The sequence below is a fragment of the Ictidomys tridecemlineatus genome, chromosome 12, assembly GCF_052094955.1.
Source record: "Ictidomys tridecemlineatus isolate mIctTri1 chromosome 12, mIctTri1.hap1, whole genome shotgun sequence".
NCBI lineage: Eukaryota > Metazoa > Chordata > Mammalia > Rodentia > Sciuridae > Ictidomys > Ictidomys tridecemlineatus.
In genome coordinates this window covers 48,733,780-48,757,661 of record NC_135488.1, presented here as the reverse complement: position 1 = coordinate 48,757,661, position 23,882 = coordinate 48,733,780, and the positions used below count along the sequence as shown (strand labels likewise).

Genomic DNA, 23,882 nt, shown 5'->3' with positions numbered 1-23,882 from the left:
GTGAAAAGACACTATTTCATACATTTTAAGACAGTTCCATGTGAGAAGGTAGGAAATAATTCTAATCAAAATTCAGATCTTCCTGCTAAAAAATTCAGAGCACAGCTAAGTGTCTGGTGATATGAGGCCTGTTGAGGTACCCCTTCTAAGGTAAAGGGTCATTTGCTGCTCTCTTACAGCCAAACAATAGAGGGAAAATGCTGAGTGGAGCTCTTGAGATTTTTGAAGGCATCATATTTTTTATTTTGGTGAGTTATACCAGTCCATGTATTTTTTGAAGTATGCTGTGTTATTTTATTGTATACTTCTAGCCTTTGTTATTATACAAAACTTGAGGTGACTCAAGAACCATGAGAGTAACAAGGAGAAAATAAAAAAGAAACATCTAATGAAGGAATGGAATATCTTCTAGCTGTAACAAGTACCTGTTCTGATTTGTTGAACGGAAACCTCTGACATCATCAGTGTGTGGGGACATGGGCACATGAACTAGGGAAACGGACATGGGCCTGGTGCTTGTGTCTACTCACTTCCAGAAGACACGTGTCTTCTACACCTTTTCTTAAGTGACCAAAGACAAACTACATGAGAATCCAGTATTTAGATTCTGCCCATTTTGAGGTATTAAATGCATAAGGAAAAGATTACTTATGTCCAAGTAACATGCAAAAAAAAATGTTTTTAGGGGCTGGGATTGTGGCTCAGTGGTAGAGGGCTCGCCCAGCATGTGTGAGGCCCTGGGATCTCTCCTCAGCACCAGATAAGAATAAATAAATAAAATAAAGATATTGTGTCCAACTACAAATCAGAAATAAATATTAAAAAAATTAAGGGCTGGGGTTGTGGCTCAGTGGTAGAGTGCTTGCCTAGCATGAACAGGGCACAGGGTTCGATTCTCAGCACGACATAAATGTAAAATAAAGATAATGTGTCCACCTAAAACTTAAGAATAAATATTTTAAAAAATAAAAAATACATATTTTTAAACCAACATGGTTAAGTGTTAAGATTTTTAGAAATCAGAATATTTATTCACATAATTTTAAAGTCATAGCTAATCATACTTTACAGTAATGATTTAAGTGATGCAGTTTTCACATTCGTTTCCTTCAGAGAAAAGGTAGATTAGTTGTTCTTGAACAACTCAACTCAATGCAGTTTTGCAAGAGGAGACATAGTTTCCAGCATGCTTTATTTTCAGTTCAGACACCTCAATTAGGTTCTTTCTAAATGCTGCCACTGTCTTCTGTTTGAAATTTTTAAGCTCTTCTTTTGCAGATTCAGAAAGCTGTTCTAATTTCTCTTAGCATTTCTGCTGGTGTTCCTCAGCCAACCTGACACCTTTGCTTTTTAACTGGGCCTTATCCAGAGCTTTGTTTGAGTTCTCTAGTTGATGAAGCCTTTGGTGCCTCTGTATAAGAGACCCTTTGCAGCCTCTATGAGCATGTAATATTGGAGAAGCTCTGACAACTTTAAATCTTCATCTGATAAGACTCTACCCTCCACTTTCATAAGGTTTTCAAATTGTTCAGCAACTTCAATAGGTATTTTTGACGATCGTGGGTTTACCTAAAGCCAGGCTGTGCAAGCTGGCTGCAGTGTGACTATAGTCATCAGCAACATTTGTATGAGATCTGGTCATTCTGTCTGCTTTAGGACAGGAATCCTTGGTCCTGTGGGAATAGTAAATAAGAAAGTCCTCTTGCTCCAAGAAGTCATCCTCCTTAACTGCAGGAAAAAGAACTTCATCAGCACTTTTCACCACACTGTTAAAGAAGCCACCAAACATCTCTTTTTTCCACCGAACACTAAGATCCTGATCGTATTCCAGGAAAACATGAAAGTTGTGATTTACTGAGAACAGAATGAGAAGAAAGCTACTGAAGAAATACTTCATGAGAGGACATAGTCTTCTTAAAGACAGCAAGATCAAAGCTTCCAGTCATTGCTTCATCTTTGCAAATTCTTCTTTGGTCATAGGCCCTTCACCCTCGGCCAGTTTCTGCATCTTTTTTTTGAGGACAGTTGAAATCTGGTTTTGTAGGAGCAGGAGGAATAATAAGCCTTGTCTGTGGCTTCAATAGAGTATCATGTAGCCACTCAAAGTTTCAATGTCACCTGGTGACAGAAAACTCTGGGCTCTGAAATGTGGGCTGTGGAGTCTTGGTGTGACTGCCTACTCAACCTTATCTCTGTCACTGAGTGCATCAGGTGTGTCAGTCTGAAGTGAGGGATCAACATTCAGGTGCACAGACACAGACCTCAGGTTGCACGGTCCTCCTGCTGTTGCAGGAACCATGGTCTTGGCAATGCAGCTCTAGAGCAGATGCTGCCTGGCCTTACTCAGCACCACGCAGAGTCCACTGACCAGAGGACTGCGACATGGAGAGCACACTGATGCTCTTCCAGTGAGGGGCATGTTGACAGAGAACAGTCCCTATATTGTTGACCACAAAGCTTCTGTGTTGAGGGAGGCCCAGAGCGGTATGTGTAGTCTGCCTTGCCACACGATCCACCAGATACAGTGGTGCTTGGATGGTGCTTGTGATATCGATGCTGTGAAGAGACTCAGGCATCAGGCATAGGTGAATCATCACTCAGGCCTTCAGGATTTTTGAGCAAATCACTGTAATCACCCTCAGAGAACTATCCCCATGTTAGAGATAGATCTTAGCCTGCTACCAGACTTTCATAGAGACTGAACATTTAACTATGGGCCACCAGGTTACCATGTGACCTCAGCTGCCCTCACAAACTGCTATAACCTGCCCCCCCCCAAGTTATTAGGTGGCATGTGCAGTGCAGCACTGTCAATGAGTGGAAGAGGTACATATGAGATTGGATTGGGCAGTCCCTGATGGTGCAAGTACCGTACATGATGTATCGCCCTGAATGCCCGTGGCCCCACAGACTACGATGGAGGCAAGGAAGAGCAAGTCCAGGACACAGCAGATCTCCTAGATTTTCTCTTGGTATCATTATACTCTGCAAACATGAATCAGAATGGAATTCTGGTAGTATTGTCATGACCTGTGGACACCAATGGGAATTATAACACTTCAATTCAGACTTAAGACACTTAGGGATGAATGTTTAGGTCCCTTTCCACACACCAGGTAAAGATCTGCTGAGCTTTTTATGGAGACAAAAAAAGAATATGAAATGGGTAGTGAAACAAGGTACAGGTGGCCCTCCATGTCCACAGTCTCTGCATCTTCAGATTAAACAAACGTAGACTGAAAATTGTGTCTATACTGAATATGTACTGACTACTTTTTGTCATTATTCCATAGACCATACAGTTTGCCAGTCATTTACAGTGCACTGTCACTAGAATCGACTTAAAGCATACAGGAGTATGTAGTTTATAGGCAAATACTGCAGCATTGATGTAAGAGAATTGAACATCCATGGACTCAGGTATCCATGGAGGAATCCTAGAACCAATTCCCCTAGATACATGATCAGTTAACACAATTGAGGACTGTCATTGTGTATGTTTGTGTTTTCTCCCCTCTCTATATATTGTGTTTATATTCTTCCTTCCCATTTATTAACATGAGACATTTTGCCTTTATACCATAGTATTTAAGCATTTTAAGCTTTATATCATAGTATTTAAAAAATTGGATATCAACAACAAGAGCACTCAAGGAAACTTTGCTCTCCTGAACAGCAAGTGGAAATCACCTGTGGTTCTTCCAGCTTGTATGGCAAAAAGGAATTCACAACTCCGGGCTGGCAGGTCAATCTCACATGTGCTGCTTCTGCTGTGCCTCAGTATGACCAGCCCCCATGTGTAACCTATATTCCTTTGACTACCAAGACTCTGGCTTCACAAGGATGCTCTGTGGTCATGTGGAGTTCAGGGGTCTTCATGGTGCCCATATAGAGCTGTACTGTTCATGTGGGTTGCAGAAAAGGGTTAATTCTCACTATAGATGGAATTATGCTGCTGGTGCTCTTTCAGATGCATGTGAATCCCCAACCCCAATAGTCCGCCTCATCTCCCAGTCTGGCTCTTCACTCTGCAGCCTGGGCCTGGACTCCTTCAGAGTGCAGTCCTTTGAACTGATTCACTGTGCTGTGAGACTCCGAGAGCCTCCCTGTGGCTCTTGGGTTGATGTGTAAATAGGAAGCCCAGTTCCTGCCTCCAGGAGGGATGTTACCTGGAACAGGCTGAGATCAGGCTGAGGCAGGGACTTATGGAGCCCACATCCTGCTTGGCTTCCATGTGGTCTCCCTACTCCCTGATGATCCTCTCTTGAAGAACTTGCACCCAAATCTCACTGCCAGGGTCTGCTTCTGGGAGCCCAGCTCCACACAGAGTTTGCCGTGGCTTCCTGAAGCTGTGAGAAGGCTCCTCATAAAGAGCCTGTGGCCGGTTGCAGTTTCCTGCAGGATTACAAGCAGACTGTGACCTGATGTCCCAACAATGCCCCCTTCCTCCTCCCTGAGGCCCGGACAGGAGTCCTGGGCTCACAAACATGTGGGCTGCTGGGAGGGGCATCTGAACTTTTCGCCCACGTCCTGCCAGGGCGCGGGAATAGTTCCCTCCAGAAGCATGGGCTGGCTGAGGAACCAAAGCTAAGTCGTACTCCTACGAGATGACCACAGGACACAGAAAAGTAGTTTCAGAGTGAGGGCAGCCATGGGCCAAGCTGACCAGACGGGTTTAGCTTCTAACAAAGAAGGGAGCCCACGCTTGATCTATTTATATCAGAAAACATCAGAGATTTTTGATAGAAAATTCTTCACCAAAACAGGATAAAGGTAGGGGCAGGCAGGTTGCTCAGTTCCTAAAGGGTCATGCCATCTCTGGTGATGCTTGGGGACCTTTTGGCAGATGGAGGGGGAGTCCACTTGCAAAGGGCGATCTTGATAGCAGGGATTGGTACCCCCTCGCTGGCTTCTGTGCTACAAAGGTCCTCATGCATCTCATGGTGGCTTCCCGCAGGGACAGCCCTGTTCACAGACCCTCTGGAGGGAGGCGAACTGGCCTGCTGTCCCCTCACCTGCACGGTTCATTATGCCCTGCTGCTCACACCTGGTGGTTGGGGATGTTCTTCATCACCTCAGAGTTGAGTGAGGCAGACAGCGGCCCCTGGTTAGACATGATGGATTCTGGAATTTTCAGCCTTGGCAGGCCAAGCGCTAGTTAGTCAGTTCAGTTTTTCCTCTGAAACTCTGGATATGGGCCTGATCACTCTGGGGGGTGCCATCCGTGACTTCTCCTTGGAAACTTGTTCCCCACGACATTTCACAATCCAGTGGTTCACCGGGGATGACCTGATGCATGCAGAGCTAAGTACTCGGAACTCTTCTTGATTCCCTTCCTCTTCTAGATGGAGGCCACGTTCCTGCTAATGACTTGAAAACATCACCTTGTCTTTAGAGTTCTTGCCAGCATGACCACATTGACCATGGGTCTCTTCTGTGTCCACCTCCCTACTCCTATGTCATGTAGACCATTTCCCAAGGGGTTGTCCCCTGGGGAGCTGAGTGGAGGAGGAGCTCCCGCCTCAGGAGCTCAGCAGATCCGGTAACCTGGACCTTCATCTTTGCTGGACAGTTGGGTGTTTCCCCCTCGTCAGCCTCACACAGATGCAACCCCCTCTCTGGTGATAGCCTCCTATTTTGAAGGAGGTCTCCTCAGTGCTCTTTGGGAAAGAGATTGGAAAGTTCTTAGAGCATCTAGATTTGGGGACTTCCAGGTGATCCTAAAGCAGGACTTCTACCTTCATAAATATGGATCTGGAGGATGTCTGTTCACCTCTCAGAGAAGTCCCAGTTAGATGGCACCAGAAATGCAGCTTGAGCCACACTGCCTCTCTGGGGCAGAGGAGAAGGAACCATGTTCTGGATATATTTTTATCATTTTGTCTCTTTACGTAAGGCTCAGATGAGGCGAATCAGTGATGTTCACTCCAGGCAGGTGGACATTTATGCAACCCAAGACTTCTGCTCTTCAGGGTGTGTGGGTGGTTGGTACAGACATACTTCCGTGAGTTCAACAAATACACTACCAGTGCCATGCCACATTATGGACAGCCACAGAACGAGAGCCTAGTTGGAATGAGTCGTACTCCATGTAGGTATAATATGTCAAAATGTGCTCTACCATCATGTGTATCTAACAACAACAAAGACAATAGAGTATATACCTGTCAAAAACATGCATTGTAATGTATACATATGAATTACATTATATACATATTAATTTATAAAATGGCTGTTTAAATAAAGAAAAAAAAAGACAAGAATGTTGGCTAACATGAGGCAATGCCGGTACAAGGCCAGAGGCAGCCCAGTGCACAGGTAGATTTCCCAGGAAGAAGAGGTTTCCAAGAGGGATACCAAGATACTCAGAAAAAACAAGGACCCTTCTTTTTGCTTTGGTTATGATGAAGATGAAATATGAAATGGTTGATGATTTTAATGAAGAGACTTTATAGTTAATTAAATGGAAGCCAAGGTGGGTTTGGGAGTCAGGGAAATTCAAGGATTAATCATGGAATAAAGCCAGCTTGCTAGGTTTCGGGATTTGTTACATGATAAGGAAGGATCCAAAGAGCAGTTAAATTGTGGTAGTGCTCTTCTAAGTGCTAAGTAGAATCAAAGAACTAAAAAATGTTGTCTGAAGAGAAGGTACTTTTCTTTTGGTACTAGAGATTAAATCCAGGGGTGCTTAACCACTGAGAAAAATCTCCAACCATTTTTATTTTATTTTTATTTTGAGACAGGGTCTTAATAAGTTGTTCCGGGCCTTGCTAAGTTGATGACGCTGTCTTTGAACTTGCAATCTTTCTGCTTCAGCCTTCTAAGCTTAAGGCATTTTTAATCTATGGTGTGTGGTTTTTTTTTTTTTTTTTTTTAGAGAGAGAGAGAGAGAGAGAGAGAGAGAATTTTTTAATATTTATTTTTTAGTTTTCAGTGAACACAACATCTTTATTTTATTTTTATGTGGTGCTGAGGATCAAACCCAGCACCCGGCACATGCCAGGCAAGTGCATTACTGCTTAAGCCACATCCCCAGCCCAAATCTATGGTTTTATAGTGAGGAGGGGATGGAACACTAGCTAGAGACTGGAGGAATCCTTATTCCACTGCATCCAACATAGTGTCTCTCTCTCTCTCTCTCTCTCTCTCTCTCTCTCTCTCTCTTGGTTTTCTCATCTAAAAAGTGAGGTTGTTGAATAGTGAAATATTTCTGGCTCTCCTAATTCTATTTCTAATTTTTTGATCAAACTTATTGTAAGTGAATAGTTACCAAGTAATTTTTCCATAACTATTTACAATTTGATCTTCCATGACTGATTCATTTAGGGGTGTGTGTGTGTGTGTGTGTGTGTGTGTGTGTGTGTGTGTGTGTGTCTCATTAGAATAAAGGTGTTTGTGAAAGTGCCCATGAACGTTGAGCATGTCAGGTTAGGAAGGCCATGTGGACGTTCCTTGCCTCTATCATCGTTATTCTATAGGGTTGGGACCACAGATATTTAAAAACTAAATTAAACCACTAATTATTCTTTTCTGTTGGTACTAGAGATTAACCAAGATACGCTTGACCACTTAGTTACATACCCAGTCCCTTTTTTTTGTATTTTTATACAGGGTTTTACTAAATTGCTGAGAATCTCATTAAGATACTGAAGCTGACCTTGAACTCTCAATCCTCATGCCTCAGGCTCCCAAATCACTGGGGTTACAGGAGTGCAACATGGAAGCCAGATAATATTCTTTGTAGCACCTAGACTATTATTAGAAGGGCATAACAGAGCTTTAAAGAAAGAAGTTCAGAAATACTTTAATTGAAATTTTTGAGAACTAGGAGAGTGGAATTCATTTTTACAAAAATAAAAGTAAAAAAATTTTTACAATTTTCAAAAAAGTAAGGTAGGTTTTGCCTAGTTGAAAACTCCAGACATATTGCTCATATTTTAATACCTCTTATATGACCAGCCCGCATGACATTGAGAAGGGAAGGATTATGTGCTTTCTGTGGGAAGTTTCAGGAAGTTCCTGGTATGTGAACTGAAGGCCTTCACGCTGGTCCACACTGCACAACGACCACAGCACTGGATTGTTTGTCGTGTGGTTAATGATTTGCTTCCCTTAGAAAGTGGAAAGAGGAAAGAACACAGATAGGGCTTCATTTGTTCTTGGGTGGAGATAATTTTCTTTATCATTTGTTTAGTGGTATAGGAAATCACCCCTCACACAAAATGCATTTTGCTAACATTCTGTAAAAATAATGCATATGTTTGAATACCTTGTGCAAATGATGGCAGACATTTTTGTGAGACAGATTTTAAAGAAAAGGAGAAAACAGAACACGATTTTATGATTAACTTGACCGTAAGGACAATTTTGCTAGAAGCCTTCTATTCAAGAAGTATGAAAAGTGATATTTTCCCCCAGAGATATAAGATTCAAATCTTTCTGAAAATGTACAAGGGACTGGATATTTCATTTTATTTTTCCTAGGTGAATTTATAGTTCTTTTTTCTAGGAAGTTCATCTGAAATATCAAATCTCTTTCTGCTTTCCAGCCTTACTCTGGTCACAGAGGTTGGCTCAGGTTCTGGATTATCCTCTGTTTTCAGCATTTGCTCCAATGCCCAGCAGTGGCCTTTCTCTTTGGTCTTTAGACGGTTTCAACACCAGCTCACTGGATCCCACTCTTCATGCTATCCTCTGTATCTCATGGTCTAATATTAGAGTTGTGCCATCATTTTTCTCACTCTTGACCATCACTGTTTTTAACATGTCCCTCAACCTTGTGTTAGATACTCAGTCTCCATCGCAACACTGTCGAGAGGAAGACCCTCCTAAGAGGTGATGAGGTCATTAAGGCATCACCAGAGGAGTGAATGGGGGGGGAGTGAGTTCCTAATGAAAGGATAAGCCCCCACCCCTGATCCTTCCTTACCATCACACTTTCCACCATGGAATGATCCATCAAGAAAGTCCTTGCCAGAGGTGAACCCTTCAACTTTGAAATCCCTACGCTTCAGAATTTTCAGAAACAAATCTCTGTTCTTTATAAATCATCCATGTCAGTTATGGCATCACAAAGTGGACCAAGACCAATGTTTAGAATAAAACAATAGTTCTTCACATTCTCCCTGGGACTTCTCATTCCCTTTGCTTTATTTTTAAATTCCTCTTGAGCGGAAATTCTGTTCTTATTTGTTTACCTCTTTTGTTTTCTCTTTGAGAAACCAGATAGCTGTAGACAAGTGATGGAGTGAAGGTGTATTTATTTTGCCTTAGTACAGAGTAAATTTTCATGAGGCAGGAGTCCGCACCAAGGACCAGGTAACTAATTTAAAACTTTCTACCCAGGATTTGACTGTGTTTTAATGAAGTATGATGATAGTAGTACAGGATCTACAGATAGCGTGGCATGACTCAGGATGGGAGGAAGAATGCCTTTAAGTATCACGGGGCTTAAGAGGGTACAATCTAGTAATAACGTCTGGGGCAGCACCCCACCTCCCCCACCGCAGCTCTCAGATCTCTGTGCGAAAGGTCAGAGTGCTCCCTGCCATCTTCTTCTGGTAGTCCTTGTCAAATTCTTCATTTTGGGCCACAGTGAAGTAGTTCTTCCAGTCACCAGGCATCCCTGAAACAAGGCAAAGTCTCAGTGACTGCTGCAGGAGTCCAGGGAGAATTGAGTGTCCACCCAGGTTGTACAGTGGTGCTGCTGGCAAGAATAAGCCACGCAGCAGCAAACACTAATGGGAAAATCCAAGGAGACGTGAGAATTACAGCTTAGGACATGTGTCTCAACTACCTTTCCTCATAAAAGGGGAGATGGAGTGGTCCATGATGCTGCTGGGTAGAGTAGTATAGTTGGCCATTGGGTTTTGCTTCATGACATCAAATGAGGTATGATAGATGATTTTATTCAGAACTTCCTCCGTTACGTCTTTCTCCAGGAACTTCAGTATCTTCTCAATCTCCCTCTTTGGGTCCTGTATGTAGAACAATGACACAAAAACAAATATTTTGGGGTCTTCCATTAGGGATGATATTCTGTTTAGATTAACTGCATTTCTAAAGAGATGTGTTAAGGGATTCATTCAACATATTCAACAAATATTCTCCAGTGTTCCTAGTGAAAGGCACTGTACTACCCCAGATGTGCAGCAACAGAAGATTGGGACTATTTCCATCATCAAGGAAATTACCCTGCAAGAAGGAAATTGGGTATAAAATGACCAATTGAGGTTCTGGTGGAGAAGGAATGTGCTTCCTGCACCCAGAGAGAGCACCAGGAGACCTCAAGAGAAGGAGAAGATCAGGGAAGGCATAGTGAGAACAGATAGAGTTGGTCAGTATGATAATCAACTCTAGTCTCTGGGCTATAAGAATTGGCAGCAAGTGGTCTATGAGTTTAATAGAAGGCTAATAAAAGGATGAGTAAAAGGGATATCCAATTTACCCAGAAATGAACATGTTTATACCTTGCTTTTTTCTGATTGAAAAAGTTGCAAAAAAAGGAGTTATAGCTTTAGATTCAATTTTAGAGAACTTCTTAGCATGGTCATAGGTGGTAGTTTTGTAATTCAAGGACATTAATCCAGACTCACAAGGATTGAATCCACTCATCCACAGTGATCAGTCCACTGTCCTCATGTGTGACACTAATCCTATGGACTAGACCTCAAGTAGTGATGAGGGCACAGGAGAGAGAAGGAAGTCGATTTCTTGAACAGAACTATGCACACTTGATCATTAAGATTGCACAAATCTTCACAATGATCTCATGAGATAGAGATGATGTGATTTTGTAGGTAAAGAAACATGGCTCCTGTGTATCAGGACTCAACAAGGTGATCTGGCTAGAAGGCGCAGGCTATTTCCAGAGGAAGAAGGGTCTTCTGGGAAGTGTGAACAAAAGTCAAGGTAATTCTGAAGACAAAAATCGTGTTTAGAGCTGAGGAGAAAACCTAAAGAGTGCCATGGAGAGGTTCTTCTGTGCCCCCACATCCCAGGAACTGGGAGGACATGATGAGATCATATTGCCCCTCACCTCCTTCATGTCCTCATAGAAGAGGTAGAGGATGCGGTGCTGGTCCTTCACATCCCACCATCCCTTGACGTGGTCATACCAGGAGCCCCACAGCACTGAGGAGGAGAGAGAAGGGACATCAATGTCAACATGAAACTTACCAAATGAGCATGACTTATCAAATAAAAGAGGACAGTTACTAAATACAACCAAAATACAACGATACTGCGCAGAAGGATTCTTATTGCACAAGACAGAAAACTTGTCCTTTGAAAGTATTTTGGAAGATGTGGAAAATATTCTGAATTCCCTGGGTGATATTTCCCGGGAAACTTAGTTGAACTTAGTTTTCCACAAAACATGGTCTATGGCCAGGGAATAAAAATCTTTTCCTTGCATCACCACCAGTTGCCTGGATCAATAAATATCGTTTCCAGCATGCTGATTTTGAAAAAAAAAAAAGGCTTTTATTTTAAAGCGTCTCTAATGACCTGCTCTTTGGGCATCTTTGGTGTCAGTGATGGTGAATGGGAGGGAGAGAAGATTGCGGGGTGAACCCTCCTTTACCTCGCGTCTTTGTCTACATCACCAGGCACTGTGCAAGTTGACCTGCACAACCTGCCACCAGGGGCTCCTTTTCCCTCAGAATTACAGGTGGACTTTACCTCAAGAAGCATTGGGAGGCTTTGGCAAGCAGGAGGAGAGGAAGAACAATACATTTATTTCACGGATGCCCCCCAGTTGGCTCACTTTGTTGATTGCTCCCTCCACCGAAGGCCTCAGCTCCTGGGAAGGGCACCTCTCCTATCTGCAGGCAACTGTGGCTCCTTCAGGAATTCTTCACTGATTTCCCCAACTCTGCCCACAGCACTGTGATAGTCTACTTGCTGACATCTCCGGGGAAACCTCATTCTTGACATCTACTTCCTTGCCTGACCTTGACAGAATCAATTCAGCGAAGACTCTTCTTTTCTGATGTCAACAGCTGAGTGAGTGAGAAAACAGGATCCCACAGTTTCCTTCCACTTACCTTTCCCATCTTTGAATGTTTCGATGTATTCCTCCCACGTACCAGGGTCAGGCACCATTGAATTCATTCTTGAGAAATGATAGTAGGACACCAGACAGTCCTTGGCATTTCTGGCTACATAGATAATCTGGAATCATCCAGAAAAGGGAGAGAGAGGCAGAGAGTAAGCAAGATAGAAAATCATCACCATTTAGTGCTGAGGTTGTTGTTTTTAGAAAGCTGTTTTGAGAATCTTGGATGATCCTATTGGAGAAATAGAACGTACATATGTTTTCTACAGAGTGATCATCTCTTCCAGTCTGCCTAGAAATCGTTCTGATTTGTGGCTGGTAGTCTTTGTATTACTACTGAGTACCTCTTTTTTTAAAAAAAAAAATCCTAGAATTATCCTGGTTTGCACATAAATACTGCACTCATCCTAACTTAACTTGGATTCATCCATTCAGGGTGCTCTAACGAAATACCAGAGACTGGGTGTCATATAAAAACTAGAAAGTTATTTCTCACAGTTCTAGAGGTTCGATTGCCTGATCAGGTCTTGCTTCCTCACAGATGACCATGTTTTAGGACCTAAGGACCTAATCATCTACGAACGCACCCCCATTCTTAAAACCATTACTTTGAGGTTTAGAATTTCAGTATTTGAACTTGAGGGTCATAACATGTGGAGGAGAGGTTCTCCTTGGATCTTGATAAACAAGAAATCTAAATTATAAAGTGGAAGGAGCCAAAGCAATGAGCTTATCGTCCCATTCCTGCAAGACGAATCCCAGGCTTATAGGTAAATCATCATTGCTACGTCTTATTCCTGGATAAGATTGAGGCCCTCTAAGGACAGTGCCAACTCTTCCTTTAGTGATGTCTGGGATGCTGATTCCTAAAGGAAAGGCAATGGTTTGTCCTGGCAAGGAAAAGTGACCCCTTGGCTTCTTGTCTTGCTGTCCCCCTCCTGCCCCAGCCTCTGCTGCTGTCAGTGGGGTTGGGGAGGAAGAGCACCGTGAGGATGGGCAGTGTCCCCCAAAGGTCCGTATGTAAAGAGTCGGTGCTGAGGGTGGGATTACTGGACGTGCTACGGACTTTCAAGAGACTGAGCGTGGTGAGAGGAGGCCTTAGGTCATTGGAGGTGTATTCTCACAGGGGATTGTAGGACCCTGTGTCCTCTTCTCTCTCTCTCTCTCTCTCTCTCTCTCTCTCTCTCTCTCTCTCTCTCTCTCTCTCTCTCTCGATGTGAAAACTCACTCTGATATGCACTTTTGCCATAAATTGCCCTCACTGGAGGTCTAACTAAGTGGGCTGCCTGGTCTTGTATTTGACCTTCAAGCCAAAATAGTCCTCCTTTTACTTCACAAGTAACTGTGTCAGGTATTTCATTACAGTACTTCAAAGCTAACTGATACAAGCTCAGTATTTTCTTAAGCATTTTTGCCCAGCATATCACTTTATCAACAGAATTTGTGTCCAACACAACTAATACTCAGTTATAGTTTCCTCTTGGTGAATTTCTCTCTCTCTCTCTCTCTCTCTCTCTCTCTCTCTCTCTCTCTCACACACACACACACACACACACACACACATTTCCAACTGCATTTTACCTATTATTCTCTTAGTCCTGTCATAAATATTTTTCTGGCCCATTTTTTGCTGTTGGATTTCCATCCAATATTCATGAACATAATTAAGAAACCAAAAAAATTGAGGTAACTGCAAAGCCATGTATCAATATATTTTCTTAGCTATTTCTTAATTTTTATGTCGGCTCTTGCTTTCAAGGCCTGAGTAACTAACAGTATGAGTCTTGGGCTAGATAGAGATGTGTAGTCCAATGTTAAATCAATTTCCAAGAGTTTGTTGGCCTGTATTAGTTTTGAATTGCTGCTGAAACAACTCACCACAAATTCAGTGCCTTAAAACAATGCAGATTTATTCTTTTATAGATATGGAGGTCAGATTTCACTGGGCTAAAGTCAAGGTGTAAGCAAAGCTGGTTCTTTTTGTTAGCTCTAGGGAGAAATTCATTTCCTTGTGTTTGACTTCTGGAGTGTGACTGCATTTTTTGCCTCCTGACACCCTCCTGGATCACTCTTAACTTCTTTATTTGTCACATTTCCTATTTCCTCCTTTGATCAGCTTTCTCCTGTATTATAAAGTCCTTCATGGTGATATCTAGAGCCTAGATAATCCAGGATAATTATACCATCTTAAGATCCTTAATTTTATCATACCTACAAGGTCCATTTTGCAATAATAACATTCCCAGGTACTGTTTAATAGATGCAGATATCTTTGTGCAATCAGTCTTCACCCTATTATACCATCCTAAAATGAAAACCTTGTACTAAGTTCTCTAAAGTCATTTCCTACTCAACTAACCCACAAATCTTAGTGGATAAAGAGAGATAATGCCATTGATATTTCTACATTATTTAGAAGACCCGAGTTTACAAAAAGAAGGTGTTAGTATGGTGACTAACCAAGAACTAGTGTATCTTCTGACACTAAGCCTACAAGATCTGGTAATAATACTGGTTTTTGAGCAGCACAATTAGCATGTCATGAATGGAAGTATCTGTGGCAACAAAACAAAAAATTTTCACGAGTCAAGGTAGCTTGGGTGTAATCTCAGGAATGGGGTAGAATTCCTGAGCATAGTCTTATGGCTGTCTATACTATTTTGTCTTGCCCCCACTTTCCCCCTCACAGGAAGGGGAGAGCATTTCTGAATGTGAACAGCTGTTCAGTAATATTGTACTTTAGGGAGAGAGGAGATGGTCAAGATAAAGAATTGGTGAGTCCTAGAAACCCAGAAAACAGAATTGCATGTAGTATATGGACACGGCACCAAGGACAGTGCTATAGCTAAACAGACATAACTCTTAGGGTTTCTAATTGAGTTCATATAGAAAGTGAAAGAGCTTGTGGTTATCTTGGCAGTGAGAAACCTAACATCAACTCACTTTGTTTGCAACTTTCAGGTAATTGGGTTTCCCTAGGATCTTGCCCATAAGGAGATATTCTAGTCCAGTTAATATGAGCATCTGATTCTGCCACGTGATTGTACTTTCTATTGGAAATTTTAATTTGGTATTTGTTTTATATTCCATATTACATTGATTTCAAGTTTCACTGGTAGAGCACATATCAAAAGGAAACACTAATGTAGTCAATGTGCACTGCATTTGTGGGATTTCAATTAGGAAGTGTCAAAAATATTTGTAAAGGAGGACATAGAGGCATAATACCCTCTGGAAGCTTGCTTCATGAGATATGTTCTTTTTAAGTGTGGGCCAAGTTTTTAGATGCGAACAAAATCAGATTTCTCATCCTGAAAGGAAGAGAAATAGTTTTTGAACACCAAAGTGGACATTATCTAATTGGAACCGCCAGAAAAGGAACGTGAGCATGGACTTCAGATTTGACAGTGGAGAATGTAAGTGACAGACTCAGCTGCATCACTCTGAATTTGCCACCATATTCCTTGAAAGGCCACATTTCTGAAAGGCTGCTCTTAGCTAAAGAGAGAGCATGACAGGGCTATCTAGGCGATCAGGGCTCTCTGATGGTTGGCTTTGGTTGGGGAATCTGCATTGCTGTGGCTGCATTTTGTTCAGGGCTTCATTGCGAATGTCCCAGATCTCCTTACCTGCCCCACGGGATCAGGCCTGCATCATGATCTGATGGCTCTGCATGCTCCTTTGTCTCCACTTTCTCCCCGCAGGTTTTCCCCCAAATAGATATTTGCATATCTAGCTCCCCCCGCCCCCCCCCCCCGTACCCTGTGCTTGTTGGAGGGCCCAAACTAAGATACCGACCTTCCTCAGGAAACGCCTGCTTTGTTCATTGACCACTGCCTTGGACGGTGGCTTAGCTGTCAATCAGAACAATTTCCCAGTGTATTTCTAGAAATAGTATTAGGAAAGACAGGTGGATCCAGAGTGGAGGGTATGGTATCATGGCCTGCAGCCATGTTCTAGGTAGTTCTCTGATCAGTTTCCTTTGGCTGTCTTTGCTTGTTTCTACTTAGAGTAGCAAACCTTACTTTTGAATTCTCTCTCCAGAAGGACGGTGGTAGCATCTGAACAGGTAGATGAGTCTTCAGGGTTCTGGGAGAAGGCATCTTATTGGCCAGGTCCAGACCTGGGAAATAAGTTGACATTTCTCATCAGCTGCATGGATCCAATAGTGCTTTGTCCAACGCTGGGAACCACATTGACCCCATGACTGGCTCTGTGCCTTAGAGAATGATGTCGTAGACCATGTTGCCGCCCTTGCCCACACAGTCTACCTGTCCATTCTGGGAGAGCGCGACACTAATGAGGCACAGCAAAACACGGAGGCAACAGCGCTTTCCTCTCCTGTTGAGCACTGATGTGCGCCTGGTGGGCAGACAAAGAGGCTTTGGAGGTTTAAGTTTAGGGAGAATAAGACTCGGGGTATTTGGTTCTTTGCGTGTCTCTGTTATCGCATGGAAAAGAGCTGCCGATTCCTCTGAGGGGAGGGAGGTCACTGGGGCACCTCGATGGCCCTAGAAGCTCTGTCTAGAGTTTCAGCCTTTCTTTCAGCTTTTACTTCTATAAGCAAGTTCCTGTCATGGGCCAGCACTGGGCACTGTGCAGCAAGATATTTTTAACTCAAAAGTGGAGCTTTCTAGTGATCAAGTCATTTTTCCACATCGTTAAATGTGGGAGCCATGATGGGAAGTCATCAGTCTGTGGGTGTGGAGGGCCACAGAGGTGGAGCTCTGTGAGAAACAGGAGATGAGCAAGGCCAGCAAGACTGAATAAGGCCTGGACGAAATCATTCCTAGAAAGAGAAAGTCCAGTGCTAAGTGCTAAGACACTGAGTGCAGCTGGGATGGGTGAAACACGACGTAAACTTCAGGAGGAGGCTTGCAAGTGAAGCAGAAGTGCCCGCCCTGGAGAGCAAACCTTCTGACAAAGAAGCAGATCTACGGAGAAAGGGAGGCATTAGATGGAAATATGGTGGAGAAAGGAAAGAAGGGAGGGAAGGAAGAAAAAGTAAAGACCTCGTGGAAATGAAAAGAAAAGCAGCTCTTGACTGTTCTTCCTCCTCTTCCCATCACCGCCACTATCCACAAAGAAAAGCACACAGAAGAGGCACTACAGATGCAAGAGGGCGCTTTCAAACTAAGGCCTGTCTATAAAATGAACATGGGTGGAAAAGGACCGAGTGTATTAGTACCAAATTACTGTAAAAGTCACAAAAAGAAAGCCAAACACTTTCCCAAACCAACTACAAACCTGAAAACATGGTGCCACAACCTGTCAGACTAAATTCAATATTCTGAAACAGAAATTTGGGGATTATATATATATATATATGATAAGAGAACTACAAAAAATAAGAGTAGAAATAAAAAAAAAGATAGACAAGTACAAAAAGATCTGTAGAAATCAAGAAAGACAAGAAAGATATAGGAAAAAACCAAAAGAATACAAGAAACAGATTAAATCATGATTAGACAATGGAGAAAAGCTTTAAATGCAAACTTAATAGGAGACAGTGAAGGACAGCAAGAAAATGACAGTGACAAAATGAAAGAAGTGGAAAGAAAGTGTCCAAAGCAGAAGACAGGTGAGGAAGTTCCAAACCTGGCATGCATTGAAGTTCCTGAGAAGTAAAAAATAATAGTGGGATGGAACTGATTTTTAAGTCCATAAGTTGAACCAACTTTCTGGAACAAGGCCTTGAATTCACATCTGAGCCATGGGAAGTGGATTTACAATGATCAATTCTGAAACATACTGAAGTTATACATCTGAAGATAAGCACCTCTAGAAAACAGATGAAATGATTCATGAAGTTGAGAGAATACAACTAGCGCTGGACTTCTTAGAAATAGCATAAAAAAACAAACAAACAAGGGAAAAGGTGGAGTAGCATTTTAAAGAGGCTTTAGGAAAGAACTGTAACCAGCATCTTTTATTCACTGGTTACAGTGCAGCTGCGCTTTAAATGCCAAAGAGTTGTAGAATGAAGGATTAAGTGTGCAAGAAGTCACTAAATGCAGCACACAGGAGCCCTTCTTCCACTATCTACGAGAATAATTCTCATTGAACCAAGAAACGACCCAGAGCACTTTGTTAAAAGTACTTAAGAGCAATATTTCACATTGTGTAGTACTAGATCTAAAATAATGCAAGTGAAGTCCTGGGTAAAATAATGTGTGTACATCTTATAGATTACAATGAAGTAGAAATAATGCAACTCAAAATTTGAGTGATATCACCAGCTCTTGTATAAGTAATGAGGGAGTCAGAGGATTCTTTGAAACCAGCATATCAGATCGTAAAAGATTAGGTAAGAGAAAAAAAATTAACATTTTTAGAGGTAGTAATTTATAGATAGATAAACACTGGCAAAAAGGTAGAAATTTTCTTAAAGATAAAAAAATACTACAACAAACAAAACAATAAAAACCCAAACAAAAAGTCCTGCATACACTTTAATAAAAGAAAAGAAAAAATCATATAAACACAGTAAACATGATTATACATGGTAATTTCAAATGAAATTTTTAAATCTGACATAATTAGAACCAAAATTTTTGAATTTTGAATTTTTTAATTAGAACCAAAATTTTGAAATTTTTGAATCTGACATAATTAGAACCAAACCTATTAGTCATATCAATAGGAGTCAGTGCTCTTAAATTTAGAAGTTTTGAGGTTTTTCAAATTGACTCATAAAAGGAAATCTAACTATATGCAGGATAGACCTTTCTAAAACACACTGACTAATAAAGGTCAAAATAAAGGAATGAAGAGAGATAAAGCATGCAAATTAAAAATAAAAAGGGATTGTGATGCTATTAGATAAAGCAGGATTCAATTCTCATATGAAATGAAGAAGGAGGAGCTTTATAGTGCTAAAGACCCTATTAAATTAAGAAAATGTTATAACAAATATCTGGTATTATTAGGTATTATTATTTATATTTATATAAATAATAGTATATAAATATAAATAATAATATGTATTTATTAAAGGTATCATTATTTTACAAATAAAAAACATTAGATTTTGAGATGCCAAATAACTTGTTCATGGTCAAGAATCCCAACCACTATTTCTAGCAGAATTGTTGGATTCCCAAGTCTATGCCTTCTCACTATTGGGTTATCTTCTGTTGCCAAAGCTCCCATTTATTACTATATACTTTATAAAAACATGTTATTTATTCTCAACTTGATTACAGACTCTTCAAGAGTGTTGTGTCTTATATTTCTTATTATATTTTGTGTGATGAATGATCTTTTTTGATATTGTTACTATATAATAAATTCGACTTAATTCTTTGGTAGACAGGTTTTAGATAAAATACATTTGAAGACATTCCCGTCATGAGCTGGCAGCAGAATGACACAGGAACATGGGTTTTCAAAACATGTGAAAAACAACTGACACATGATCAACACAAAATCATATATTCTTACGGGGCACTGTGACAATGTAACATGTATGCAATGTGTAATCATCAAGTCCAAGTAATTAGCATCTTGATCTTTTTGAACATTTATTTGTGCTAGGAAACTTTGGACTCTTCTAGTTCATTATGAGATACATAATGAAATTATTGTGAACTATAGATGACCTACTGTGCTGTATGGAAGGCTGGAACTCTTTCTTCCCTTTTAACTGTATTTTGATGCTCATTATTCAATTTCTGTCTGGTCCCCCTTCCTAAGCTCTAGTGACTTGTAGTCTACAATTTCTATAAAATTAACTGTTAAGTCCCACAGATGAGCAAGAACATGCAGTATTTTTCTTTCTGTGTCTGGCTTATCTCTCTGAACATAATGTTCTTTAGTCACATTCACACTGGGGCAAATGACAGAATTTCACTCCTTTATGGCTGAATAATATTTCAGTATCTATATACCAAAAAAATACGGCTCAATGGGTGCTATGGCTCCTCAATCCTGCTATTTCAGCTTTCCATCATGAAAACAGAGACTTCAGATAATCAACTTATAAAGAGGAAAGATCTGTTTCCATTCACAGTTCTAGAGGTTCCAGTCCAGGACCGTTTGACCCTTTTGCTTTGGGCCTATGGTGGGGCAGCGTCTCATGGTGACAGTGTTGGGTGGAACAAAACAGCTCACCTCATGGACAGGAAGGGCAAGGCAGAGAGCAAGGGCCCAGGCGCCTCTCTTTCCAGGGCACACCCAGTGCTCTAGACCCCTCCCGCTCACGTCCTGCCTACCCAAGGGACTGTACCTCTGTCAGCTCCACATGGGGGTCAAGCCTTCACTGTGTGGACGAGGGGGAGACATTTAGGATCCAGACTATCTAGGATCCATCTGCCTCCTCTACACTAAGACGCTCCAGCCTAAGGAAGGAATGTGGGCCTGATGCTGCCAAATCGTACATCTTAGAAAAGGAATTTGGAAGTCTTTTTCCCTAGTTGTCTGACTTAGATTATCTTCAGATTCCTTCTCAGTTTCATGTGGAAATACTTTCCAAGAGGCCTATGGGAAAATGCTTTCCTCAGGGGAAGACTGACCCTGTCTGGTGGTGACCACCTCTCAGGTCCCAGCTGGGCACACTTACCTGAGTTGAGAGGTGGAGGTAAAGACCACTCTAGGAAAGGGTGCCGGTCAAAGGTGTTGGCCCTCTGGCACTTGTGCACATCTCCATCATTTTGGATCATGTCCACAATCTCCTGTGTCCAGGTTGTTCCTAAAAGCATCAATTATTCTCAATTCCATTCACCATGGCACAGTTCGATCCATTTTTCCTTGATTATTCAGTTAAATTTGCTTTTTCTGAACATGGAACAGGATCATCTCATGTGTCACCTTCTCTCTGTGCCAACCAAAGTGGGTGGGGCCCTCCGCTGAGCACTGGTGCCCTCCACTCTCATGGTCACCACCTGCTCATAAGATGTGCTTCGTTGCAATACCTGTTCTCTGTATCCTCAGTATTTAGCATAGAAATTGGCAGGTAATAGACCTAGATTGGTTGTATAAATATTGAATCAAATGTAATGAGACGTAAAGATGAATTAACCAATGTCCCTCCTTTAACAAGCTTTTTATATTTTTTTTTTGGAGGAGATATGGCAGAGACTGCTTATTATCTAGCTACTATTCATTTTTTTTCTTTCAAATTAAGAGATCCTCAAATATTAGCTGGACTTGTAACTATTTATGTAAAAAGCTGCATTTTCAATCTTTCTTGCAATTACATGTGGCCAGGGCACTAAATTCTGGGAAGCAGTTTTTAAAGGAAGGTACAGAAACTAACTCCTTATTTCCGACCTCTTTGGTGGTATTTTGGAATGATGATTGGACCTCCAGCAATTCATACGGGACCATAGAAGCAAAAGCCACATCTTAAGGTGGTGGAGTAGGAAGTTAGAAGGAGTCAGGTTTGCTGATGATGGGTGCAGCCACTGTTTCAGTATTGGACTACCAATATAAGGACAACTTTTCTTTTGTGTTATTTTGAGTTTTCTGATACTTGTAGTCAACCTGAATTCTAAATGATAGAGAAGAGGGATATTAATGGACATATGGGTAGGCAAAAGTTAAACTATGGGAGGGAGGCTGACTTACTGCAGTGGGGGTCAGTAGGTCTAATTGAGAAGAAAGGTACAAGGCCTGGAATGAAGACTCAAAGCAGGAATGGAGTGTGCATCTCCATTAAGGAGGCAGGGCAAACCAGTAGAGGAAACTTCAAGAGCTAAGAGAGAGGCGGGCATATTCTCCAAGCTGGGAAGTGTAAGAAAGGCTCACAGGAGGTCGAGAGGTATTGAGAAGTGGGGAATAGAGAGAAAGAGTGTCACTAGGACGATATGGTTGACTGCATAATTTCCAAGGTGAGTTGAAACGAAATTTCTTCCTGAGGAACAATACAGGATGAAGTTCAGAACTAGGCAAGAGAAGTGTCCAAAGCAAATTAGTCAGGAAAGAAGAGTCTTGAGAAACTGAAAGCCCCTACCCTAGTTTACTAACTAAGATCTGGTGAGGTGGGCTGCTTCAGAACCTATGAGGAAAGAAGCATCTTCCAAATATCTCCAGTGAATGCACACTTTCTTGCAATCTTTCTGGTTATGAATATCTAATATTTTTCTTATTGAGTCAAGTGGTCCCTGAGAGATTTTTTTTCAAACTGGTTACAGCTTATAGTTCTTTGCTGATTCACTTGGTCACACTGTGTGGAATTAGAAATATAGAAAATGCAGGAGATCATCCGTCACTTCATCACAGTCTTTCCTGGTGGCCGTGTTTCCTATGTGTCTACTCTGCACAACCCTGAGGTATCCTCTGCCTTCCCCCCACACACACATAATCCACTCCATTTTATAAGAGGCTGGTAGACATCATCTCCACTTTCCCAGATGCATTCCACCATACTCACGTAGGTTTTAGACACAGTTATTTTAGCCCAGTATCGACTGGGCTGAAAGCATTCATTTTCTTGTCAATTTTTCCCTAGGAGGAACATCTCAGAAATAGGGGCTACTGTTCATTTCAGGAGACCTTAACAGAGAAGAAGGAGCTCCTGGGCAGCCAAGATTTACTGGAAGAACTTCCACACTATTTCTTAGATTCTGTGCTCTTACGTTATTTTGTAATTTTTTTTTCATTCCTTTGCAATTCTGGCCACCTCTTTCTTTACCAAGGACCTAAATAAGAGGGAGATCTTGAATTTGCATTCATGATTAAGTCTTGGTTTCACTTTTTCCAGGAACCAGTCCTGGAGAAACACTGTATTCTTTAAACTCAGGAGTCCCACTTTCAATATCATTGCTTTGCTAAGGCTGATGCCACCCGCTGCTATTTCTGCACACCCACCTGCCTTCGCGTAGGTCGCAATGAGGAGATCATCAGATTTGGCTTGGAAATTCCAGATTTTGTCCCAGTTATCACTTATCAGCTTGGTCATGAGGATTCCGTCGATTTCTGTGGTTTCTGGCTGTAGGTATTTTTCCTCCAGGTGGAGATCTTTCATTTCCTCCAAGGACATTTTAGTATGCGGACTCGACAGTGCTTAAAAGAAAGGTATACTTTTGTCATTTCCAATACTTAGAACAGTCACTCCTTAATTTTTTTCTTTGGAGAGAGTCAGGAGAGGTGCGTGATAGGAGCTTATTATTGCTTTTAATATTTATTTATGTAGGAAAAGTCAAAACCGTGGAAGCCTGGAGCATTTTGAAAAGCTTTATTTCAGGGTGTACTAATGATAAAGATGCAGATGCATCTCCAATGGAGATGAACATGGGGAAGGAAAACAGATCTGGGAAATCGTCTCCCTTGGGTCGGCACTTCAGACCCTACCTGTCTGCGGCCCCAGTGACCAGCAGAGATACGAAGAGCCCACGGCAAAGGGCTCTGGTCAGGTTTTAACACAAAGAAGCCAGAGTGGAATCAGAACATTGGTTGACTGGCTTTGAAGCATGCTGGAAGAGGGTGAATAGACTGCGTTTGGTCTGAGTAGCTGTAGAGCTTGGGGAAGTTACTTACACTCCTCTTGGGGTTCCTCCTTAGACTATGACTATCCACAGACTCCACCATGACAGAGTGAACGACAGAAATCCCCTTGGATTTCTACAGTCACAGATTATGCAGTGAGTCTTCAAATTCTGACTGAAGAGTAATAAGCCAGCTAAGCATGTAACCTCTATTTGCTAGGGGAAGTAACCCTGATTTGCTTCTTCAAAAGAATCAATATCATGTAGCAACATACAATAAAAGAAGACAAAAGGGCTTGGGCAGAGGAGACAGTTACAAGTTAGAAAAAAATAAAGTGAGCTACATAAATGGAATTCAAAAAACTTAACTGGAATCTAAAATGGGAAAAAAAAGTTCT

At 41.6% G+C, this 23,882-nt stretch overlaps 1 protein-coding gene and 1 pseudogene across 1 annotated transcript; both read right to left on the bottom strand.

Annotated features, from left to right (window-relative positions):
• Window positions 1-1,125: 1,125 nt before the first annotated feature.
• Window positions 1,126-2,008, bottom strand: LOC101972530 (sorting nexin-5 pseudogene; annotated as a pseudogene).
• Window positions 2,009-9,486: 7,478 nt separating this feature from the next.
• LOC101970597 (sulfotransferase 1C1) lies at window positions 9,487-23,048 on the bottom strand. Its single transcript, XM_078029802.1, has 7 exons — window positions 22,868-23,048; window positions 20,619-20,747; window positions 16,084-16,181; window positions 12,048-12,174; window positions 11,039-11,133; window positions 9,797-9,977; window positions 9,487-9,625 (listed from the first exon to the last, which is right to left on the bottom strand). Exons 1-7 carry the CDS (start codon window positions 23,037-23,039, stop codon window positions 9,513-9,515), a joined length of 915 nt encoding a protein of 304 aa, XP_077885928.1. The 5' UTR covers window positions 23,040-23,048; the 3' UTR covers window positions 9,487-9,512.
• Window positions 23,049-23,882: the final 834 nt, after the last annotated feature.